The following is a 22,585-nucleotide window of genomic DNA, read 5'->3' as shown; positions in this document are numbered from 1 at the left end:
TGTCTATATCTATCTACACACACACACACAACACATACACTCTCACTCTCTCTCTCTCTCTCTCTCTCTCTCTCTCTCTCTCTCTCACTCACTCACACACACACACACACACACACTAAAAACTGGAACATAAACTTAAATTTGAAAAGTCTGCTATTTAAATGTTTTTGAGGAAAGGCCCTATAGAATGGTTCTAGCAGAAACTTCTGTCTAGATTTCAGTGATTTTAAATCACTAGAGACTTATATGAGGAGGTGGTGAGGATGAGAATGTAATGACAGACAGTTCTCAGCCCTCACACCAATGTTCATGATGGTACAAACAGCTGAAGGCTAGAGATGTCTACGGTGTAGGTTTCTGACACAGGAATGCCCAAATTGAACTCCAATGCTAACTCTTTCATGGGCTAATTCCAATCATGGGAGAGTAGATTAATCTCAGCAAGGTATTAAATCATCTATGAAAGAGCAGACATACGTATCAGCAAAAGATTGAGGAGGTCTTTTTGAATGTCTCTTGTGGCTCATGCAAGACTAAGAAAATTCTACTAAATAAAAAAGAACTAATAAAGTAAAAATGTAGGAAGATGGTTGTATGCCTACAACTGGTAGACACAACCTTAATATACTATCTATTAAAACAAAAGAAGCAATAATTCTTTTCTAGACATTCATTATTATTTAAAGTACTTTTACTAGTAACTAAGCACATATTTTCTTTGATTTTTTCATAGTATAAATTCTATCCATTATTTTTCTGTAATATATCACTTACTCTTGAGAATGAGTACCTACTGTGTGCATTTTGTCTTTGTTAAGTTTAAAAAACTAAAATATTATTTTATTTGTGTACATAGGTATTTTGCCTGCATGTTGATCTGTATATCAAAGTAACAGGCCCATAGATATCAGAAGAAGGAACTAGGATGTTAAATGATTGTGTGCCACCGAGTAGATGCTGGGAATTGAATCTAGGTCCTTTGGAAAAACAGTCAGCATTCTTATCTGTTGAGATACCTCTCGACAACTCATCTCTCCCCAGTCCACTTAATGTTTAATCATAGGTAATGAATGTTCTTTACCCTAATAATTTTGTCATGGATATTCAGTATAACACATCATAAAATGCAGAAGATCTCCATTAGGAATGATCATAAGAATAAAGGGGCCACTGAGTTAAAAAATAAAATCCTGAAATGGACACTTCCTGTAACCAGGCAGGACTCCCAGTTGAGGGATAAGACAGAAACCTACCCACCAAACCTTCAACTTCAAATGTATCCTGCAGGGACAAAGACAGAGTGGAGAAGGAGAAAATGGCCAACCAATGGTTGGCCCAAATTGAGACCCATCACATGAGCAAGAACCAATCCCTAAAACTAATTATGAGACTCTGTTATACTTACAGAAGGAAGCCTAGCAACTGTCCTCTGAGAAACTCCACCCAGCAGCCAATGGAAACAGATGCAGAGACCCACAGGTAAACATTAGATGGAGCTTGGGGAATCTTGAAGAAGAGTAGGGGGGAAGGGTTGAGGAACCTAAAGAGCATGGGGACTCTACAGGAAGATCAACAGAGTCAACTATCATGGACTTTGGGCTCCCAGAGACTGAACCACCAACCAAAGAGTGAACACGGGCAGAACCTAGGCCTTCTGCACATATGTAGCAGATGTGAAGCTTAGTTTTAAGGCCCCCAAAACTGGAGTGGGAGCTAACTCTGAATCTGTTGCCTGTCTGTAGATCTGGTTGCCTTTACTGGGCCACCTTGCCCATCCTCAGTGGGAGAGGATGTGCCTAGTCCTTCAGTGACTTGATGTGCTGTAGGGGGTGATACTGGGTGGTGGGCTTGCCATTCTCAGTCAAGGGCCTGGGGAGATAGGGGCAGGATCTGTGTATGGTGGGTACTAGGAGGAAAGGGGGCTGCTATTGGGATGTAAAGTGGGTATATAAATAAATTAATGAAATAAATCACTCATGTAAATAACTTCTAAAATGATTTCAAAATATTAATTAGGATGATTATTAATCAAGAATAAGCACTAGATTACTAAATATTTTGCTATGCTAATGAGTCTTTGTTTGGGAATTCAAGGAGTTAGTGCATCTGCCATGAATGTTTAGCTCTACGATCACAGGAGAAAGTCAAGCCTCCAGTACCAACTTCGGACCTTTTTGTGACATGATTCATCCTTCCCTGTTACATTGGGCATCTGTCAGCTCAGATACTCATGTTTCCCTTTCGGAGTTTTTTTCTTGCTGTTCTTTACCTATACGCGGTCTTAGGAAGTGATGGTTCTAGTGCTCTGTAACTTGAAAGGGGCCAATCTGTTCAATCTGTGTCCTGTATGGAGATTGTGCTTCCTGGGGTGGCGCCCACTCAACTCACCCTTCTCACTTATTCTTGTCCTATAAACAACTCACCAAGACATACCACCATCATGAAAGACGCTGGAGAGACCCAGGATAATCTAACCTAATTAATAAAAACACATTAGATACTTAGGCATGGTGGCCCAATCTTCTACTCCCAGTGCTTGGGAGACACAAGAAAGAGGAAAAAGAGCTTGAGAACAGCCTAAGGCTACATAGAAGACTGTGATTGAAAAAGCAAATGCAAATCACTTAATTAAAAGGTATATAATTAGACAAACATGAATCCTTCAAAGTGGTATCCAGTCTATGCAATAAGAGCATTACAACTTGTAACTCTCTTGGCTGGTATACTATGCATTTTTAATGTTTTGCATCAGAGTTTCTACAGTATGATATTATTTCTAATTATAGCCACTTAAAATATGAAATTCATATATAAAATTCTTTAAAAATCATTTTAAGGAAGTTGACTCTGAACTTACATATAAATAAATAAATATCACTTTGGGTAATATGTGAGTGCCATTTTCTATAGAATTCCACTTTAAGAAATTCTATAGCAAATGTCTTTCTGTTCTCTCATTGCAAATATGCTAACAATGTCAGCTTTTTTTTTTTCTTTTCAAAATTGGTAAACCTTACTAACATAATTTATGGTGAATCTTTTGAAGTGCTCATTATATAATATTTATTGCTTTTTTTCTGATTATGCAAACCATATGTGTTTTGGATGTTAAAGACTAGACCAATTAGCATACTTTAATAAAATATTTCTTTTGTGTTTTGCATGTCAAAATTATGAAAATGAGAATCATATAATGTATCTGATTGTATTCATATAATAATATATTTCTTGTCCTGTCCCAGGAACTTACATATTTTTAAAAGAACTTGCATTTACTTTGCTTTTGATTTAAAAATCTGACATAGGCAGATGTTCATGCTGAGCATATAAAACAATCAAGGATTTGCCTACAACTTAGATTAGCTATAAAATGTGAATGATGCAGTGACATCTGTTATACTGTGTTATATGAAGGATAACAATAACAAGGAGAATCTACATATTCAGTAGGAAGGCAGTTGGATGAATCTTTGATAACCAAGGGTGTCAATTCCTGCCTGAATGTTATGCTTCATAGTAAAGGGTAAATTAAAGGCAAAGATGGACTTAAGGTTGTTAGGAGATTCCCCTGGATTCACGGGAACCCATGGCTGTTGCACAATTTTTCTCCGCAGGTATAAAAGAAAACCAGTGTGTATCAGATTACATATCTTGAGAAAAGCAAAATTAGTCACTTTGTCTTTGGTGGTGGAGTCTACAACGGAGACTGTTGTCAACATTCAGAGGCTTGAAGATGCAGGAAAAGATGACTACTGGGAGATTCCACATAGATGCACAGCCCTGCTGACGTGTGATGTTAGCCCAGTGTGACTAATTTCACATTCTGACATGTAGAACTGTTAGATAGTAGATGTGTTTCTTCTCTTACCACTTAATTTCATGGTAAACTGTTAGCATTATCATGTCCCATTTTAACTCAGTAAAACACTGAAGAAGTCAGTGATGTGATATTTATTTTTAGAAGAGATAATTTTCTTTAGAAGAGAATTATGTAGAAATTCAACATGCTTTGCCTTTCTAAGTCAATGGAGGGGTTGAAATCAATGGGGGCTTGGAGGAAAAACACCATACTTCTTCATAGTGTTTCCATGAGAAACTCAAAGTCAAAGTGGAAAGGCTATATTATCACCAGAAAAATATGCCATAGTGCTAATATAACTTTGGCAGTTAGAACTTATACTTAGATATGTGGTTTGAGCAGATTTTTGCCGAGTTTATATATTACAGAGGCTTAAAAAACAACTCTTATTTTTGTTTGTTTGTTTGTTTATAGCAGTTCTTCTGGGTGGTTTAAATGCCTGTCTTGCTTTTCTTAGGGGTAGTAAGAAAGAGAATAAGGCTGAGATTCCTGTTTTGTTGGCTTTACTTAGATGCGTCATTTCTTCATGAGTACTAAACATCCAACAAGAAGAAGGATATGGTCCTCTCATGAAATGCCTATTGAGCATTTTCTCTCTGCAAAGTTTATCCTGGGATTATGGAAGGAAAAAATAAGACTGATGAAGGTAATCAATCCTTAATGGAAAAAACAAGCAAGCAAGCAAGCAAACCAACAAACAGGTGGCAGAAAAATCATCAACCTGGATAAGAGGCAGGAGATGCAGCCAAAGAGTCCGGTGGTCAAGCTTGTATGGTTTAAGCAGAAGCAGTAGAAGAATAAAATCTGGAGGAGAAAGTGCTGGGAGGCCAAGATGGGACTGTCTCCTTCAAGACTGTTAAGGATAAATATCTCAGAAGGATCTACCAGGGGTCCAAAACAGGCATGAAATCTAAAACTGTGGATAATATCTTAGTTATGAATGCTGGAAAACAGCATGGACCCTGAGTTCCATCGCAAAGCAGGAAACAAACGTCCAAAATAGTTATTGGTCTTTATAGTTATGGATTCAGATCTCAGACTATGTTTTAAAGGGAAAGAATTTGAAACTGTCTTCGTCTTGATCAGTATTCAATTTTAGTTTTATAAGAGAGGCTAATCATCATTGGAAACACAAACTGGTAGGTTATGATATGAAGCAGGTAGTGAGGAATATTCAGAGAATACCAGATAATATGTGGTAGATGCCTTGTCAGAGCCAGAGATTGGGGCCTACTGCTGTCTGTATGGGTATTTTAATCCAGCAACATGGCTGTTCTGACACAGGATCACATCTGAAGACCTTCTAGGTCTGTGTGATACCACGGGAATGCAGTCATGTTACAAATCTTTAATACTTCTCTAGCTGGAATATAGGCACGAGCTCTGTAAACACCTTTAATCCCTAACAAGAAGGTAAAGTTGGTTTGTAGAATGAAGCAGCTCTATTTGAAAGTGAAGTCTGAGTGGCAGAAAAGTGATAGACTGCCAGAGTTAGTTTGAGGCCACATAGAACATTTCAGTCAGAAGTGGAGAGAAGCCAGTTTGGGCCAGAACATCTGAGCTGGACCAGCCAGCAAAAGTTCAGAAAGAGTTAGAAATGGTCATCTTATTAATCAATAAGCCTCTGAGATGGACAATTACATCTGATAAATAAAAGTTACTTTTACATTTGTTAATCAGTGTTTTACGGACATTCATGAACCCACAACAGTGGTTACTTGCTTAAGACTTACACAAAATCAAGCCAGTCAACATTCCAGAATGAATGAGGTGTGGGTGGGGTGGGCGTATATGAGGCCCTACCTCTGCCTTGGAGATACAGGCAGATGATGGTATGAGAAGAGGAAGGGTTATTTGTTTTAGTTTTTGAGTTTTGATTTTTGTTGTTGTTTTAGTGTGGCTTCTGGAAACTTGCACAGGTACCAGTGGACAGTCTCACACTCTTGTCACTTGTGTGCATATGTGGTACTAACTGCACTGTTGGCTTAAGGACAGAAACATTCCATGAAGCTAGGGGCGGGATATGCTGGGGGGTCAGGAGGAGTTACAGGAGGATCATGGGAGAAGAGATGATCAAAATACATCATATACAGTTGTAAAATTCTCACATCAATAAGGACTATCAGGAAAACTAAAGACATGTGAGAAAGCAGGGCTGAACTGTAAGCACCTTGTGTTTTACAGACTTGAGCAAAAACATAAAGGGAAGAAGTGCAGCTTGTAAGGCAGACAGACAGGGTCAGTGACGTCAGAGCCTGAGAGAAAGAAAAGAAGCAGAGAATGCCTAAAACAAATAATAATACCAACTCATAAAACCAAAACCTAATGATTTGGAGATGCTTTGAAAGTTCTGGGAGTCCGTTTTGAATATTGATCTGGGTATAAGTTTGACAACATCATCAGCTAGCAAAGGAACTTCTCTGGAACAATGCTAACTAGCCATTAGCCTAATGTACTCATGTAGGCAGCAGGGAAACAACTCCAGGTTTGATATAAATAGCAAGAAGACAAATGTTGCATCGTTCATGAGAGAGTTTGTAAATAGTATTAAAGTCAACCAGAAGGCTGGGACAATGCCCACATTTATTAAGGCAATGGTTAAGTAAAGCCTCTTAGAATCAGACTCTGAGCAAATTGGAACCAAAGACTATCTCTTACTCCACTCTCTATGTTCTTGACATAACCACAGCTTCTTATTGAGCCCAAGTGTGGAATGAAAATTTTGCTTTCATTTCCCTTGTCTCCCATCTTATTCAGGAAATATTTGAATAAGTGAACTACTACTATTTGAGTAGCTTGAGTTAGAAGATTGAATGGTAATGAAATTCTCATCTCCATCTCCCCTCTAATTATATATAAGAGATATGTAATGCCTTCAACTATGCATTCCAATATAATTTCTACAATAAGGCTGAACAATACTTTTAAGTCAGTTTTAAGTCCCAACCTATAACATGGAAGAATTTCAAACTCACAAACTCATTGTCCAAACAAGCTTCCTGTCTTTTATCTTTTAGATAGAAAGAGGGGGTGAAGTTGAGACCTAACAAACAGCCATAGGTTTTCTAAAAGGACCTCCCTCTCTTATTGAACTGGGTATTTTCCTGTGACCTCATGTGATCCACCTCTTGGATGTCCTGAATAGAATCGCTAAATTCTAAAATTGACTCCCTGGTTTTAAAAGAAGCTTAGAATGTTACCATGCCACCTTTGTCTTTCTGGCACTTTATTTCTCTTCCTGAATTCTGCAGCACAGGTTTCATCACTGGATGCTATACTGTGTTTTCTTTCCTAATTTGGATCCCTGAACATTAGCCTAATTGTGCAGACAATCCCTAATGTCTATTCTTTTCTCTTCTGGGCTGCTTATAGAATCATTTTTTGCATTTATAATAAGTAGGCATATTATCATTTCTTCAAGAAAGCAAATAGTAATAAATCACAAGAGAATATATAAGTAACTATATATATAGTAACTATATATAATATATAAGTAACTATATAACTTGCTTATATAGTTAAGAAACTATATAAGTAACTATATGGATATAAGTAATTATATAAGTAACTATGATGGAAACAGTCTTTAAAAACATCAATAAAAGCTAGATAATTACTCTTCCTGTCAGATTTTGAAAATAAACTTTTGTACATAGAAACTTCACCTAACATACTTTGTCCCTATTTTACTTTTGTGGTGCATCATATCATGTCACAGATCAAAAGTTTAAGTGAAAATGTTTTATTATTAAAAGATTTTATTTGAAAAAGTTAAATATTTAAATGTATAAAGAACATATCAATTTGTGGCTTTAAATAATTTCCTTACAAAAGGAAATCTCTGTCTGAACCACCATTCAGTCCAAATGCCCATGCTATTTTAAAGTATTTAAAACATTGCAAATGGTATATGCTAAAAGGCTTTGACTTTCTGCTTTTAGTATAATGGATAAAGTGTAGTACTTTCCTTTAAAATTCAAGTAGCTAATGTTAAAAGAAAAGCTCAAAGAATGAGGGGCTGGAATGTAAACCAGCACTCAGTGTTCAAGCCTGCTCTGCACCTGCGTCCACAAGTGTGCCAGGGACTGCAAGCAAGCAAGAAACAAGGAGATGTGAGTGCAGGACTAGTTTATGGGGCCATTAAGCTATGTAGGTAGGATGGTCAGAATACTATCTAGCACAAAGAGAGAAAAGTAACCTACTCCTATCACATAAATGTATCTGTCCATTAACATGTATTATTCTCCTCAAACTTGATTTTTGGATATGACTGAATATCACATCAGCACAAGCTGCCACTTCCTTGATTGTTGATATTTCATCATGTGGAGAAACACAGTGCTTGGAGATGAAACTCCATTATATTCATGGTGACTTGATGTTCCTCTTAATAAAGTATGCATTCTTTATTACCCAACCATAGTTTACATCATGAAAGTTACAGAGTGTGTCACAGAGGAATATGGTATTTGTTCCACAAGAAATACAAAAGCACAAAATGAAGACCTTAAAGGACTAAATTATATTCATAGCATTTAAGAACGAAATCAAATCTGTGTTTTGCGCTGATTGGCGGTTTGCACATATTTATGTTTTGCAGTAAGTAGTTGGTCATTAAAAAAAGTGGTTTCAAAATAGCACAGCTGCATTGCATGAAAATAATTTTATCTGCACTGCTGAGAACAACTAAAGCACAGAGCTGGCCACTGGGGAAATGACACTGATAGGAGAAACAGTAAGGGTTTGGGACTAACCTAGGGGACAAGAGAAAATGAACTTGCTGAACTGTAGACGCCAACACCAATATTGCAAGAGGGATGGAGGAACAACCACAGAGTACTATGCCAGTCCTGACACTGGGATTTTGTGTTCAAACAGTGAGGAGGTAATGGAAATCTGAAGAAACCCACTGAGGAAAATCACAATCTCTGTAGGAAAATTCACACAAAATTTTGACTAGGAGAGCTTCCAGGGTCATAACTACCCAATAGAGGGGAAAATGTTGGCCAGCTTTTCACTTTTACATATCTGAGAACTACGTAAACTCTCCCCAGACATCTGTAGAGAAGGGCCAGCTATTCCTCCTGACACTCTTGCTGTCATTAATTTTATTGTAAGAGAGACGAATTCTGTGTTGTTCATGAGCCAGGATGTTCAAGTGAGATAATCCTTAGAATTTTCCTTAAAAGACTAAATAATGTTTGTGCTTGTGTTCCTAAGGTGTGAAGAGGAAAGCCTGGGGCTAATGAGTCTCCTTGCCAGTCTTTAGACAGCACTGTTATACAAGAAGCCCTACAGAACTCAGAATAGTCCTCACTATGTCTAGTAACATTTGAACACAATGGCTTTGTAACATCGTGTGAGGAATCAAACACAGAAGGTGCAATTAAGTGACTAGAGCCCTGTTTGAGCCAAACTAATTTTTGTTTGATTTTTGATCTTGGAATATTAGAAAGTCTGTTCAGAGATTATTTATGGGGTGACTTAATTTGCAGTGTGTCCAAACTTAGTGATAACAATTGCTATGTCACTTAGTAAGCTTCGAGTGGGATAATGGGTTTTCTAAGTGTCACAGCTTTACCTGTCTTGGCCAGTACCTGTGCTGTGTTAGAGGACAGCCAGTAGCCACAAGTGACTATTTAAAGTAACTTAAAGTACTCAAAAAAGTTCAATTTCAGATAATGTTAGCTACATTTCCAGTGTCCAGTGACTACAAGTATCTAGAGGCTCCTGAATGGGCAATAATACATACAGAATGCTAGCATGACCATTAAAAATTCTACTGGGCACTGTGCCTCTGTACTATTCTTAAGGAGCCATATATCCTAAGGACAGCTTCAGCATTCCAATAAATTCTGTGACTATAACTTGTATATATGTAAGCTATTTTAACATATACACAATTAAACAAAATATTAAAAATAAGGAGACACAAAGTTTATATCTGAAAAATGCAAGCATCCCAGCATCTTCTGTTAGTTATGTTTTCAAGGGGATTACACCTTTGTTTTCACCCAAGAAAGCTGGCAACCTCGAGATATGAAGTAGCTTCTCATAAGAAGGATGCTAAATAGACAGCCAGTCAGCCTGTTGAGATTCTACTGCATGTGTCTCATCGGGAAGAACCCAAGCTCCTCAATGCCAAACCCTCCCACAGCACAAAGGACTTGTCAAGAAATTAAGGTATAACAAGCACACTCTTCAAGGATATTTGTTTGTTTGTTTATTCATACGGGGTTTCTCTGTGTAACAGAGCCCTGGCTGCCCTAGACTTGATTTGAAGACCAGGATGTCCTTCAACTCAGAGACCTACATGCCTCTACCTCTAGAGTGCGGGGATTGAAGGTGTGTATGACCACACCCCATTTTAAAAACCATCAAGTTAGAAAGAAAAACATAAAGGCCATCTGATATGTTGAAATCGGTAGGTAACTGCTAACTTTTATTAAAAGAAAATTATGGCAGCCTGTGAGTACAGATACAGAGAGGTCAAGAACACACAAGTTATGGATGAAAGCAGGCTATCCTACATAGAGATAGATGGAAAAGACTGTAGCATGCTAATTTGAGTAAAAATTGAAGTCGAGTCACTGAGGAGCAAAGTGATCTATAACAGAAGAGGCTGGGAGATCTGGAGAAAAACAAGGGCCCTTGATGAAAATCTGCATGTACCTTACTAAGCTGTTGTTATGTGCTCTGTTAAATCACTAGGAAAGAAGAAGCCTCCTAAGACACGTGAATGGTAACATCACCCTACGTGGCCAGATTCTCTGCCACGAGGATACTTCTCTTTCAAAGGAACCAGACAGCTGGATGAAAATGTAAAGAAAACAGCATCATCAAAAATATTTTACCTTTGATATAGTCACTAGTTATGTCTAAAGAGAAATAAGCGGATGCTTTGTGTGGAATATTTCCCCTGGATTTCAAGTTCTATAGTTGTGAATTTTACAAATTAAAAAAAATATTTAAACCATCCTCCTGACTTTACAACAGATGGCCAAACATTTTAAGAGTCTTAATTATTATTTTTTGCCAATTTTTCATTCCAATCTTATCTAATATGTCCTGTCTGCTTCTAATTGTGCATTTTATGGGGAATGAAAAATATTTCATTAGACTCTGCAAGAGTGAACAATTATATTGAATATGAGATAAGATTATGCAACTGCAGTCATTTTTCACTCATGATGTTTTCAAATAATTACCATTTTCTTATCATAATCTTCGTGAAATAAAATGATAAATTTCCTCAAATAATAGCATTGGTCTATTCTCATTAGATGAAAAATCTGAAATCCAAAACACTTCAATGGTCACAACATTCAGCGACAAGGTTAAGAAAAGAAATACCATTCAAATTCTTTCAAATTCCATCCTGGTGTTAATTCCTTTCACAAATGTTGACACTACCATGGTGGCCATATAAATACTTGGATTGCCATATGTCAGGCATCTTCGTGGGACTGGCATGCAGGACTTTCATTGCTCATTATGGAAAGTATGTTCCATAATGTACTCTTGAAAACAACGAAGCTAGAAAGTATGGGGACTCTAAAGACCCAAGGTAAGCAAACTGCTCTGCCATATCCGTATGAAGCTAAGCCATCTTATTCTATAATCTTGTCTTTCTAGACTATTCTGGCTTTTCTTCACTAGTTTCCCCTTCAAGTATGTATGTTGACTTAAGTTTTCAACCTACTTATAAGGCTGACTAATTATCCCACAGGTCACAATTGATACTTATCTTAAGCTCTAATCCACTATGCTAACTGCATATACAATTAGTAAAACCAGTTCCTCATTTATTGAACTATGAATGTTTATTCATTGTAGTCATAAAATCTAATATAATCATACTAAATCTTTGGCTCAAATAGTTTCAGGAACATTATTTTCTACTATGATTGCTATTACTTTAAAGAGAAAAATTATATATTATGAATTTATATTCTTCATTTATCACAGGCAATAGTACTACTCAAAACTGATTAAATATTTTAGTAACTTATACCATAATAATTACCAATATGAATTAAATATTAAATGCGTTTGCCTTGTATTAATAAATTTTATTTTAAAGTACCTGGGATTTCTGATTATTAGATAGCCTAAAATTGCTTTTATTTTCTGAACTTATCAGAAGGTCACAAGTTGATTAAGTCCTCATAATTTCCAAATGTATATTCTAGTTTATCCTCTATTCCACAACATTTAAGCACACTTCCTTTTCAATGTAACAACTGTGATTATTCTGTTGCTTCCATTAATGAAGAATAAATGATACATAAATGGGAGCACAGAATAAAAAAATCTACATCTTGCAACTGTATCAGGATTGCAGTATAAGAAGAATGGGCTAGAACCAAGGGACCAGTAAGACAGAAGTTATTTAAGAATCAAGTCTTAGTGGGATCTCAAGACAATAGCGATTTGGGGGTGGATAACAAAGAAACTAGAGAAAAGGGAATCCTCTGGCGAACACAGTTTTAGCAAATTGTTTTAAATATGGCCCGTTCCAACTAAATGATACCACACAATGTTTATACTGAAACCATAAAGATAGAATGTTTATTTTCCATTCTATCTTTTATGATTTCAATAAAATTACAAAAAAAGCAAAAAGAAAAAAGGAAAGGAAAGGAAAGGAAAGAAAAGGAAAAAAGAAAAACACAGCTTTGAAGAGTCAATAAAAATACTAGCAACAGCACATTTTGGAATCACTGGGGATTTAACAATTGACTACAAGTAATGCATTAAAGCCTCTTATTGAAGAAGCTGAGCATACTTCAGAGCAGAGAAGATGATTTCTTTAGCCAGGAACATGGAAAACACTAAGAAGGGAGGCAAAGGAAAATGTGGGGTAGTCAGATGGCTCAGCAGGTAAAGGTGCTTGCAGTCAAGCCTAAATTAAGACCTGGACTTTGATTTCCAAGACTCACATGGTAGAAGGAGAAAACCAACTCCTGCAACCTGTCCTCCTAACCTTTACACATGTGTACATGTGTGTGCATGTTCACACATACATCCACACAGAGGGACACGAATGAATAAAACATAATACTGTCTTTAAAAATAAGAATCCCCAAAATAAAAATCCCAGTAACAGAAAGAAAGTGTGGCATTGATAAGCTCATCTGGAGGCAGGGCAATGTAGAGGAGAATGCATATGGACAACATATTTAAGAAGTGAAACAGAAATCCTCCCATTTATATGGCAATAAAAAGACTCCTGGATCTATATGGAAGAAGGTGCAGAAAGATGGTAAGAACCAAAGATAGAGGACATCTTTAAGGGCTCAGATTTCATGGTACAGAAAGGCCGCCATTACATATACAATCTCTTTGAGATAAAGACAGCTAGCACAAGACCTGAACGGGTTCAATGTGGAAAAACTCAGAAGGAAGGAGCAGAAATGGGCCCAAGGTTCCATTTTGCAACAAGAAGATATTGGCAAATAATAGTTGCTAAATGAGGGAAACTTAGTTTCTTCAAAGAAATGACACTGGTATGCCCACCATTTTCCAGGGCATACCCCATGCTCAGGAGCAGTTAGACATCATAAGTCCTGTGCCAGGGTTTTTGATAGATTTTTTGAGAGAGCACAAGGACAAGAAGTGAGATAGTTAGTGAGCAAGAAAATTAAAGATAGAGACAGACAGACAGACAGAGAGACAGACACAGAGACACACAGAGAGACACAGAGAGAGGGGAGTGCCATCATGATGTTGGGAGAGAGGGCTTATCTGGGGGAGATGGAATGAGAAATATATTGTATGAAATTTTCAAAGGACATTAGCAAAACACAATAAAAGCAAATAAACAAAACCAGCAACACAAAAAAAAAATGAGGAAGGGAAGAAAGACATTAAAATATCAGTTTGCTTTAAATACTGATCAGATCTAGAACATTTTGTCCTCTAACTTGAAATGCAGGAATACATTTTAAAGCAGATTCAGAAACCAAATGCTGAGAACTTGCCACTATGAAACTGAAATTCTGGAGGACATAGCTTTTTACTGTGGTAATGTATTTGTACTGTTTGGAGATGTTGTAGAAGAAATCAGAGGGTCCTGTGTATTTTATGAAGCCTGTGCTTTAGCAAGTGTACAAATTGGGGGCTGGAGAGATGGCTCAGTGGTCAAGAGCACTGACTGCGCTTCTAGAGGCCCTGAGTTCAATTCCCAGCAACCACATGACTGCTCACAACCATCTGTAATAGGATCTGATGCCCTCTTCTGATATGTCTGAAGAAACAGCTGTGTAGTCACATACATACATACATACATCTTAAAAGAAAGAAAGAAAGTGTACAAATTTTAAGACTCACTTATCAGTAACATTGTTATGAATTTTAAAAAATGGATAACGGGATATTTTTGTTTGCTTTTTGACAAAACTTGATAGCCAAACTGGGTACTTGCTTGCAAAATATAGCATCTGAACAAAGACATTATACAACTTCTCAACATTAACTCAAAATAGAATATAATTCTAAATGTAAGATGTAAGATCTTAAAATTTCTAATAAAACAACATAGATGTTTATGTGTTTAACAAGACTTTAATACAATAATAAAAAACATTGTGCTTGAAAAAACACACTGCTAAGTTTAACATTGTTAAAAGGGGTGTTCTATGTAGTGAAAGACACCAATGAAAGAAGTAGGGCCTACTTTGTGTGGGTAAAATAACCAAGCAGAATGCTTAGAATTTGGCTCAGTTAAGATGAAAACATCTTCACACAAAATCCTGTAGCTCTGTTAGCAACCACCCAAACTTAGAAGCAAGCAAAAAGGCTTCAGCAGACAAATTGGTACATCGACTGTGATTCATGAATATGAAGAAATGGTGTTCACTGGTAATATTTGCTAAGATTCAACTCATGAAAATACACAGAATAAGATTAAATGTATTATGCAATACTGACTATTCTTTGTTGTCAAGTTAACTACATTTGCAATCAACTAAAATGCATATGGCTGGTCACACCTATGGGGATTTTTTCTTAATTAAATCCTTTGAAGTGTGAAGACCAGCTACTAATCTGGATCTATGAGGTAGGAAGATCCACCTCTAATTGGGACAACACCTTCTGCTTGCCACCTTCTTCAGGATTCTGCTAAGACATTCAATCTTGTGGATTTAACAGCTGGTTTCTTGGGCCTTCTGTTCATAGGAAGCTATTGTATTAGATGTACCAAAGGCTGCAATCATTCTAATAAATCTACCTTCTATTTGTAGAGATTCATTCTATAAATTCTTTTACTCTAGAGAACCCTGACTCATATGAGTGCCAAAGAAAAGAAGCCATTGTGAAATGGCTATATTTTGCACAAGTTTATATTTATGACATTATAGGACAAAGTTCAACTGTACAAAAAGTATCAGGATTATTTGTTCATAATTTTGTATATGAGTGTTTTTCCTGCAAGTATGTATATTTGACATGTATAAGCCTGGTAACCATGGACCTAGAAGATGGCACTGGATACTCATGAAATAGTATTTTCAGATCATTGTAAACTATTATGTGTTGGTAGGATCTGGACTCTCTTTCTCTGCAAGAGTACAAGTAAGTCATCTCTCCAGACCAAAAGAAAAAATTACTACATAACTATTTTAAGTTTGGTAGCATGGAAGAATAGGCCAGAAACAGGCTTTTAAAGGCAATGATACAATTATGTATAAAGCTATAATGAGAGACAGATGACATGCTATCACATTACACTAAATTTGCAGCTTAACTAAAGACTCTATTAATGATAATGCTGACAGTGGCCAAAGAGAAGAGAGATGGCTCAGAGGCAAGTGTCTAGAGATTGTATTTTGCACACTGAAGTAAATTTCAGATGGGCATGACAGTGTACCTATGATACCAGCAGTAGTCAGAGATAGGACTGCCTAACTAGATAAGTAGATTTGAAGAGTTACAGGTTAAGCATTGTCATTTTAAGTAAAGTGAAGAGCAGTGGAAGAAGACACCAAGTATCACCCTTTGGCCTCCACACACAGGAGAATATGCACTCACATGTATGTGCCTACAAACATTGAAACACAGACATACATGAGCTACCCTTTACTTGCACATAAAGCTAGGTTGATACTACAAGATATTTATTAGAATCAATGTGAGTACAATGTGCCATTTTCTCAATACACAAGTCAAAGACTATTCTAAAAACTAAAGTTTATTGACTAAAAATAAGTCAAGTAAAAAATAAACACACATACACAGTACAATCAGTTCTCCCTACATGGTAATGACATGAAGTGGGCTTGCTACTTCTCCTAGACCTCATGCCAAGTTGTGAAATGCCATGGAGCATATAAAACTATACAAGGGGAAGAAGAGAAGGAGGCAGAGAAAGGACGAGGGAGGGAGAAATCTTAAGAAATTTTAAGGAAATGGTCTTGTGTTAACATTGGTTTGCAATGATTTGAATGCATCACTGAGGTTCCACAGCATGACCACTGACTGCTGCACCAGGAGATATACAAAGCTGTATGCCCCAATCCTGTCTCCTTTCCAATTTACTTTATGTGAAAAATTCCAATGGCCTTCCACAACCTTAACGTGTTTGGATCCCGTCCATCTTTGAGTCATATTCTAGTTTTGCTGACCATTAAAAACGAATGTTTCAGTAGGGCTGGAATAGTCTTATTAGCCAAAACCAAGCTTTATATGGCTTCTGCACTTTAAGAGGTTAATATACCCTGCCAGCTTGCTTTGTTCAGAAGTATTAAGTGGAAAGACTATAACATTCAAAGAAAGGCAAAGTTCACTGGCTAAGACCTTGATAATATAATGGAGTATTAAACCTCTAGAAATTTTTGTCATAATATTTTATGAAACATATGCACATACTCACTGGAACAGAGTCCAAATTAAATGGTTTTGAAGGTCAGTTCAAAGTCACCATGCATGCAATATCTCTAGGAGAAATATGCACTTTTTTGAAAATGCCAAGACCCCAAATCTCTCTTCTTGACTTTGTTATCAATCCTGTAATGTGCTGGAGGAGGGGAAATCTAGTTCTATAGCAACAACACTGTTTTCAGCCAAAGCATATCCAAATGTGCCAATAAACCAACTCTTGTGTTGAAGAACAAAGAAGTCTTAGTGAGGGGCATACTTTAAGTATGGGCAAAATTATATTAAATAACAATTATGTTATTCTCAATTTCAAAGCCAGTTACACACAGCCATTAGTTGCGGGATAAAACAAAAACAAAAATCCTGCCTAACTCTACAGAGATAGCTCAGCAGCTAAGAACACTGGTTAGTCCTTCAGATGAGATGGCTTCAAATCCCAGTACCCAAATGGTAGCTCACAACTGTCTATAACTCTGGGTCCAGTGTACCTGACACACTCACACAGACATATGTGCAGGTAAAACACAAAGGCATATAAAATAATAATACTTTTTTAAAAAAGACAATAACTGGACCTTTATGAGCTGAACAGATTAGAGAGCCCAAGAACAGAGAAGCAATGGTCTACTTTGCATGAGGAAGATCAGACTTCTGCCAGAATATAAGACTTCTACAGGTAGGTGGTTGTTCATCCATGGTCCCTGCCTGAAGCCAGGAGTGCCCTGAAAGCTCAGAGATGCTCACGCTAAGTGCCATTCCTCGGGCTACCTTAACCTATTTAAAACCATTAAGACCTTTCTCACTCTACTTTCAATTTATTTCTCTAAACCCTAATAATGCATACAAAAAACATCAATAAATGGTAAGAATGAAAGAAATAAAAATTTTGTAGCATTGTACATAGTTCAAAAGGCAGAAGTAATAAATTTCCCAAGTTCCTTTAGGTCTGAGTAACATCCAAGTGGACAACAGAAGTAGACAACGTTGACTATGATTGACTCTGTCTTAGTTGTCAGTGTACATCTCCTGGATGATCGCTGGTAAAATTCTAGATTCAGTTAATGTGATGTAACTCTGATCTAAAAAAGCTAACCAACCAACCAACCAAACAAACAAAGAAACACAGCCTAAAACACATTCCTCAATTACCATGTACATTATCATGGCAAAATTTTATTGTTTACTACGTTTAAATTGACTTTTTAGTCAGTGGATTATAACAATGACCAAAGTACTGATCCTTAATTGAAATATTACTGAAAACTTACTGTGATCTTCCATAGAGTGCAAAGATAAGCCTTATTTTCTCTCAGCTCATTTGGCAACATACTGAATTGGTATATGTCTGAAAAACTTGAAGACTTCTGCCTATTTGTAATTACTGATGAGCATATCTGAATATTTTTGTAAGGAGAAAACATCTGTAGCTAATTACACGACATTTTTCTTAGTCAGACAATGGGAATCGAACAAGGAGTATTCTAGAAGCCTATACAATTTCAAAGCATTAACAGCTGTTCAAGAACTTTATTTCTAGAATGTTTTAAAATGTTTGGTTTTGCATATCAGCAGCCTGATACATTATAAAGATCAGATTTTTCAGCAGAAAATGAACACATTCCAAATATTTGGCAGCTACAGGAAACTAGATAGGCCATGGGTTTAAACATGCGTTATACAACGAGGCAGAGGGGATTTCTTGAGTATGTACCCAGATTCAGATCAGGGTACCTAACATGTACCCCAAACAAATGTTGTTGTGAATTGAGAATTTTAGTGAGAATAAATTAACAGTTTGTTATTCATTCTTCATAGTAGCAATAAACAAACAAACAAACAAACAAACTGATCTCACAGAAATAGAGGCATCTACAGTACCAGGTATTTAGTACTTATTAGTTTTGGAGAGAATAAAAAAGAATTTTCTTTCTGTATGGCTGGGAGCCAGAAATGCCACTTCTCTCCAGGGCACCATCAGCTCTAAGTCAGAGCCCAGTCTCCTTGGTAAGAGAAGAGTGAAGGCCACAATCATGTGCTCAGGGGATGGGGTCTTCCGAATTTGTAACTCCTTAGGAACTTTCTGCCGTAAGGAGACTCACCCTCTTTTCTTTCCTTCTCATGACAGTTCCTTCCCTGACTACTGCAGTGTCATAAAATTATTGTCAATAGTGCCTACACATGCCATTAAGTATTAAGGCTGTAATTACCATACCCTTTTGAGCCAGTTTTCATAAACTATACTCCCAAGATTCTGAAATGCATAAAGCTTCACTCTTCTTCCCTCCTTTTGTCCCAGAGAAATTTAGTTAGGGGAAAGATGCTATGATCTGTTGGTAGCCACGTAAACTCCAGATGCAGCCTGTGAAGCTCAGGCTTCTGCTCTTTGCATTGGTTCCTGCTGAAGTGTTCTACACCTCACTTCCTAGTAACACCAAAATCTCTGGGCTATAAAAATAAAATGGCACCAATTGCCTACTGAAGCTTTAGCACTCTTTCCCTATATTTGCAACCATATAAACTGAATGAAGGAGAATAAATTCTTTTTCAGGTTTGATTTTATTTTTAAATCTTCATTATGCCACAGGTAAATTATCGGACAGAAATTAGCTACAGCATGTGTTTGTACAGTCTACACCCATTTAAATTACTCCAAATTGCTTGTAAAAATGAATATAATTATTTGAAATCACCACTCTGTACGATTTACACATAAATTACGGAGATTTTTTTCTATAGCAAAATAAAATAGATTAAACTATCTGTGAAAATCTATTTGGAAGTTGTGGATATAAAACATTTTAAATCTTTCAAAAAGCTACATTTCCTAAACATTGATAGCTTTAAAACAGAATGCACACAAATCTTATTATCTAGCAATTATTTAAATCTATTATAGCTGGGGAGCATACACACATTAAAAATCACATGTGAGTGATATTCAAAAGGGACAGAAGTTGGGAAAACATATAAACATTTTAGAACGCTAATATTGCCCATTAAATTATAAATAAAACACTGTAAATTGTATATCTTCATTGTGAGATTACTAGTGGCATATGTGCACTGAGAGATGCTGTCTGGAGAACATTAGTTAAATAATTTACTCAGAAGTAAGCATCAGTTAAACTGATGTTCACCTCATCAATAATTGCAAGGCTAAAATTAAAAAAATATTTCTGGGCAAAATGAAGCTTTATATATATATATAAATTATAATAGATAATAGATAATTATTATACATATATGTGTGTATACATATATGTGTATGTACATATATACACATAAACACATATACACATATACATATATACATGTTAAGAAAAGGAGACAACAAGTAAAAGACGATATTACAAGGCTTTAAAATGAACAAAAGTTATATTTTCTGAGAGATGACAGGCCCATTCTTTTATTCTAACCTTTATTGCTAATCCAGATATGATGAACTTTTCAACAGGACAATGATTTTTTGATTACATAGTGAATGGACTCATGCAGAAATAAAGAAAGGGGAGTTATGCATCTGTGTGCCTCTGTCTGTAGAGGCATCATGTGTGCATGCTCAGGTGTGTGTGTTTCGATGTGACATTGAGTACGGGGTGCTCTACCTACACTTCAAGTTCTTTAATTTTCATCTAGAGCTGAGGATAACAAAAGTGAAGGGTGTCAGGGGAAAGTAAATGGTGTCCTTGTGTCAACTTACCAGTTTTCCGCAAGGGGAAATCATCCTTGGCATCTTGCGCTCCTGGTAATGTGTACTTGTAGGATGGAGACGTTCCACTGAGGGGTGGAGAGCTTTGATCCAGTGATGTGTGGTGGGCAGCCCTGTGGAAAACAAAGAGGGTTCATACTGATGCTATGTTAGCTGGTGTGTGAGTCAGAAATATTCACTTTCCCATGCTGTCCAGTGACTCGCTGCATTTATGCCCTTCCCCCAAACCACGGCCTCATGTGTCCAAGCTCGCTGTAGCAAAATGTGGAATGGTGCAGGAGTCCTAGAAATGCGCACCCTGCATTTGGTCACTCAGCCATGTGGAAAGATGTAAGGGTTGAGATTTCTATAATCTGAAATTACTGTGTATGAGTTCTCAAAAACTTTACGAAAAGAAAAAAAAGCTACCATTTGGATCCTTTAAAATCACTCCTATAGAAGAACACAGTAGAAGTGAGGATGTCCAAAGACCTCGTTGCTGCCAGGTAGCAATAGCCAAGTCCACGTCCACAAGAATATCTTTGCACTAAAAAGACAACAGTGCCAGGAGGCTCAGAGTCCTGACTCTCATGGGCACTCCACATGTGTCGGAAGGAAAGCACATCCTCCTTCGATATAAAACTAACTCTTAAAAAAGTATTTTCTCTTCCTTGGAGGAATACATTGGAAAGAAGCAATTGTGCTACTGGAGAAGGCTTTAGAAGCTTGAACTCAGAAGACAAAGTGTGCACAAACACCACAATTATTATACATAATGGAGAAAGTGCCCAGGCCACAGAGCCACTGCCACACTGACTGTGTTACCACCGATTTTTATTTGAGAAATACATTCTTAACAATTAACTTATTGAAGATCATTTTGCATACTCGTAACTGGTAAAAAGCATCGAAATGTGTCATTATGTCCTTTGTATGCAGGAGACCGATCCCTTGAGAATTCAGGGAAATTGCCCAGAGCCACTTAATGATTTATGGTTAGCTGGAATTATATTCCATGATCACTACTGACATGAGGAGCCACGTCTAATATACTCAAGGGAACTGCAGAAGAATTCTCCACAGATGAATTATTTCCTAATAGTTGTTTCTCATTAGAGACATATTAATTTTCTTTAAATCTGCTAACTCTGAAAGCATTATGAACCAGTCAGATATTATGCAGACAATTTTAGGTAACACAATCTTATTTATTTCAGGTAATTTTTGATACAGACTGGTTTCTCAGGCCAACTGATAAAAAGCACACAATTTTTCAGATGTCTGGAATATTTTGGAGTCTGCCTGTTACCTTGGTTTTAGATGAACAGGAGAGCAGCCACCTACAGAACAGACTTGCAAGTAGGGCAACTGTTCTTTGAAATTTGCCAGGCTTCCAAATTCCATCAAATAATTAGTATTTATTTCCTGTCCTTGATACAAGGAATTGAAAAATATATTCACACAGAATCTTAAGGCCATTCAACAAAGACATTTATGTGAGACCTGAATCTATTATCCAGTAGCCTATTATCAAATACCATTTGTATATCTAGTCTTTGATCTGATTGTGTGTGTGTGTGGTGGGGGGAACACATTATTCCTATCTCACTGAGAAAAGAATGGCATTTTCTGTAATATCGATAATGGACTTGGGGAAACGAGGTTCCACAAAAGCTCCAAGAACACCACTTATCTTGTTGTCTGTCTGTGTCTCAGAGGCCAGACTCTTATTTCACTGGTGGAAAGGAGTGAGCCACAGTGGGAGGGGCTGGAGAGTTAGTAAAGGCTTAGGTTTGTTTATATTTCTTCCTCCCTTACCTTCATTTCCTTATCTTCTTCTTTAAAAAAAATAGAAAAAAAAAGGTCTGAATTTCTCAAAATAGCTCTGGTTTCCATTTTATATTAAGCCAAGTGGAACAAAACAAAGCTTCAATCTGCTAAACGTTTATAAATCCTGCAACAGATATCAGATGCACTAGATGAGGATTCAAAACCATCTCTCAGTCCACCTGGATTTCAGTTATTCATTCGACAAAGGAGATGATCCTCTCCACCCTCACGGTGATAAATGCTAACGACAATTGAGCACTGCTTGCTTCTCTTTACTTTGTAATGTTTTCTGTTTGTGTGTTTGTTTGTATGTTTCCCTTAGGACCTTC

General features: G+C 36.8%; 1 protein-coding gene across 20 annotated transcripts in view; it reads right to left on the bottom strand.

Annotated features, from left to right (window-relative positions):
- Hdac9 (histone deacetylase 9) overlaps nucleotides 1-22,585 on the bottom strand; it is an 858,974-nt gene that overhangs the window by 359,761 nt on the left and 476,628 nt on the right. For all 20 annotated transcript variants that reach the window (XM_052185941.1, XM_052185944.1, XM_052185943.1 and 17 more), the window contains one exon: nucleotides 20,439-20,560. In XM_052185941.1, the coding sequence (XP_052041901.1) occupies nucleotides 20,439-20,560 (122 nt within the window). The remainder of the gene's footprint in view (nucleotides 1-20,438; nucleotides 20,561-22,585) is intronic.

This window comes from Apodemus sylvaticus, chromosome 6 (assembly GCF_947179515.1).
Source record: "Apodemus sylvaticus chromosome 6, mApoSyl1.1, whole genome shotgun sequence".
Lineage (NCBI taxonomy): Eukaryota > Metazoa > Chordata > Mammalia > Rodentia > Muridae > Apodemus > Apodemus sylvaticus.
This window is presented reverse-complemented; position numbering and strand designations above follow the sequence as displayed.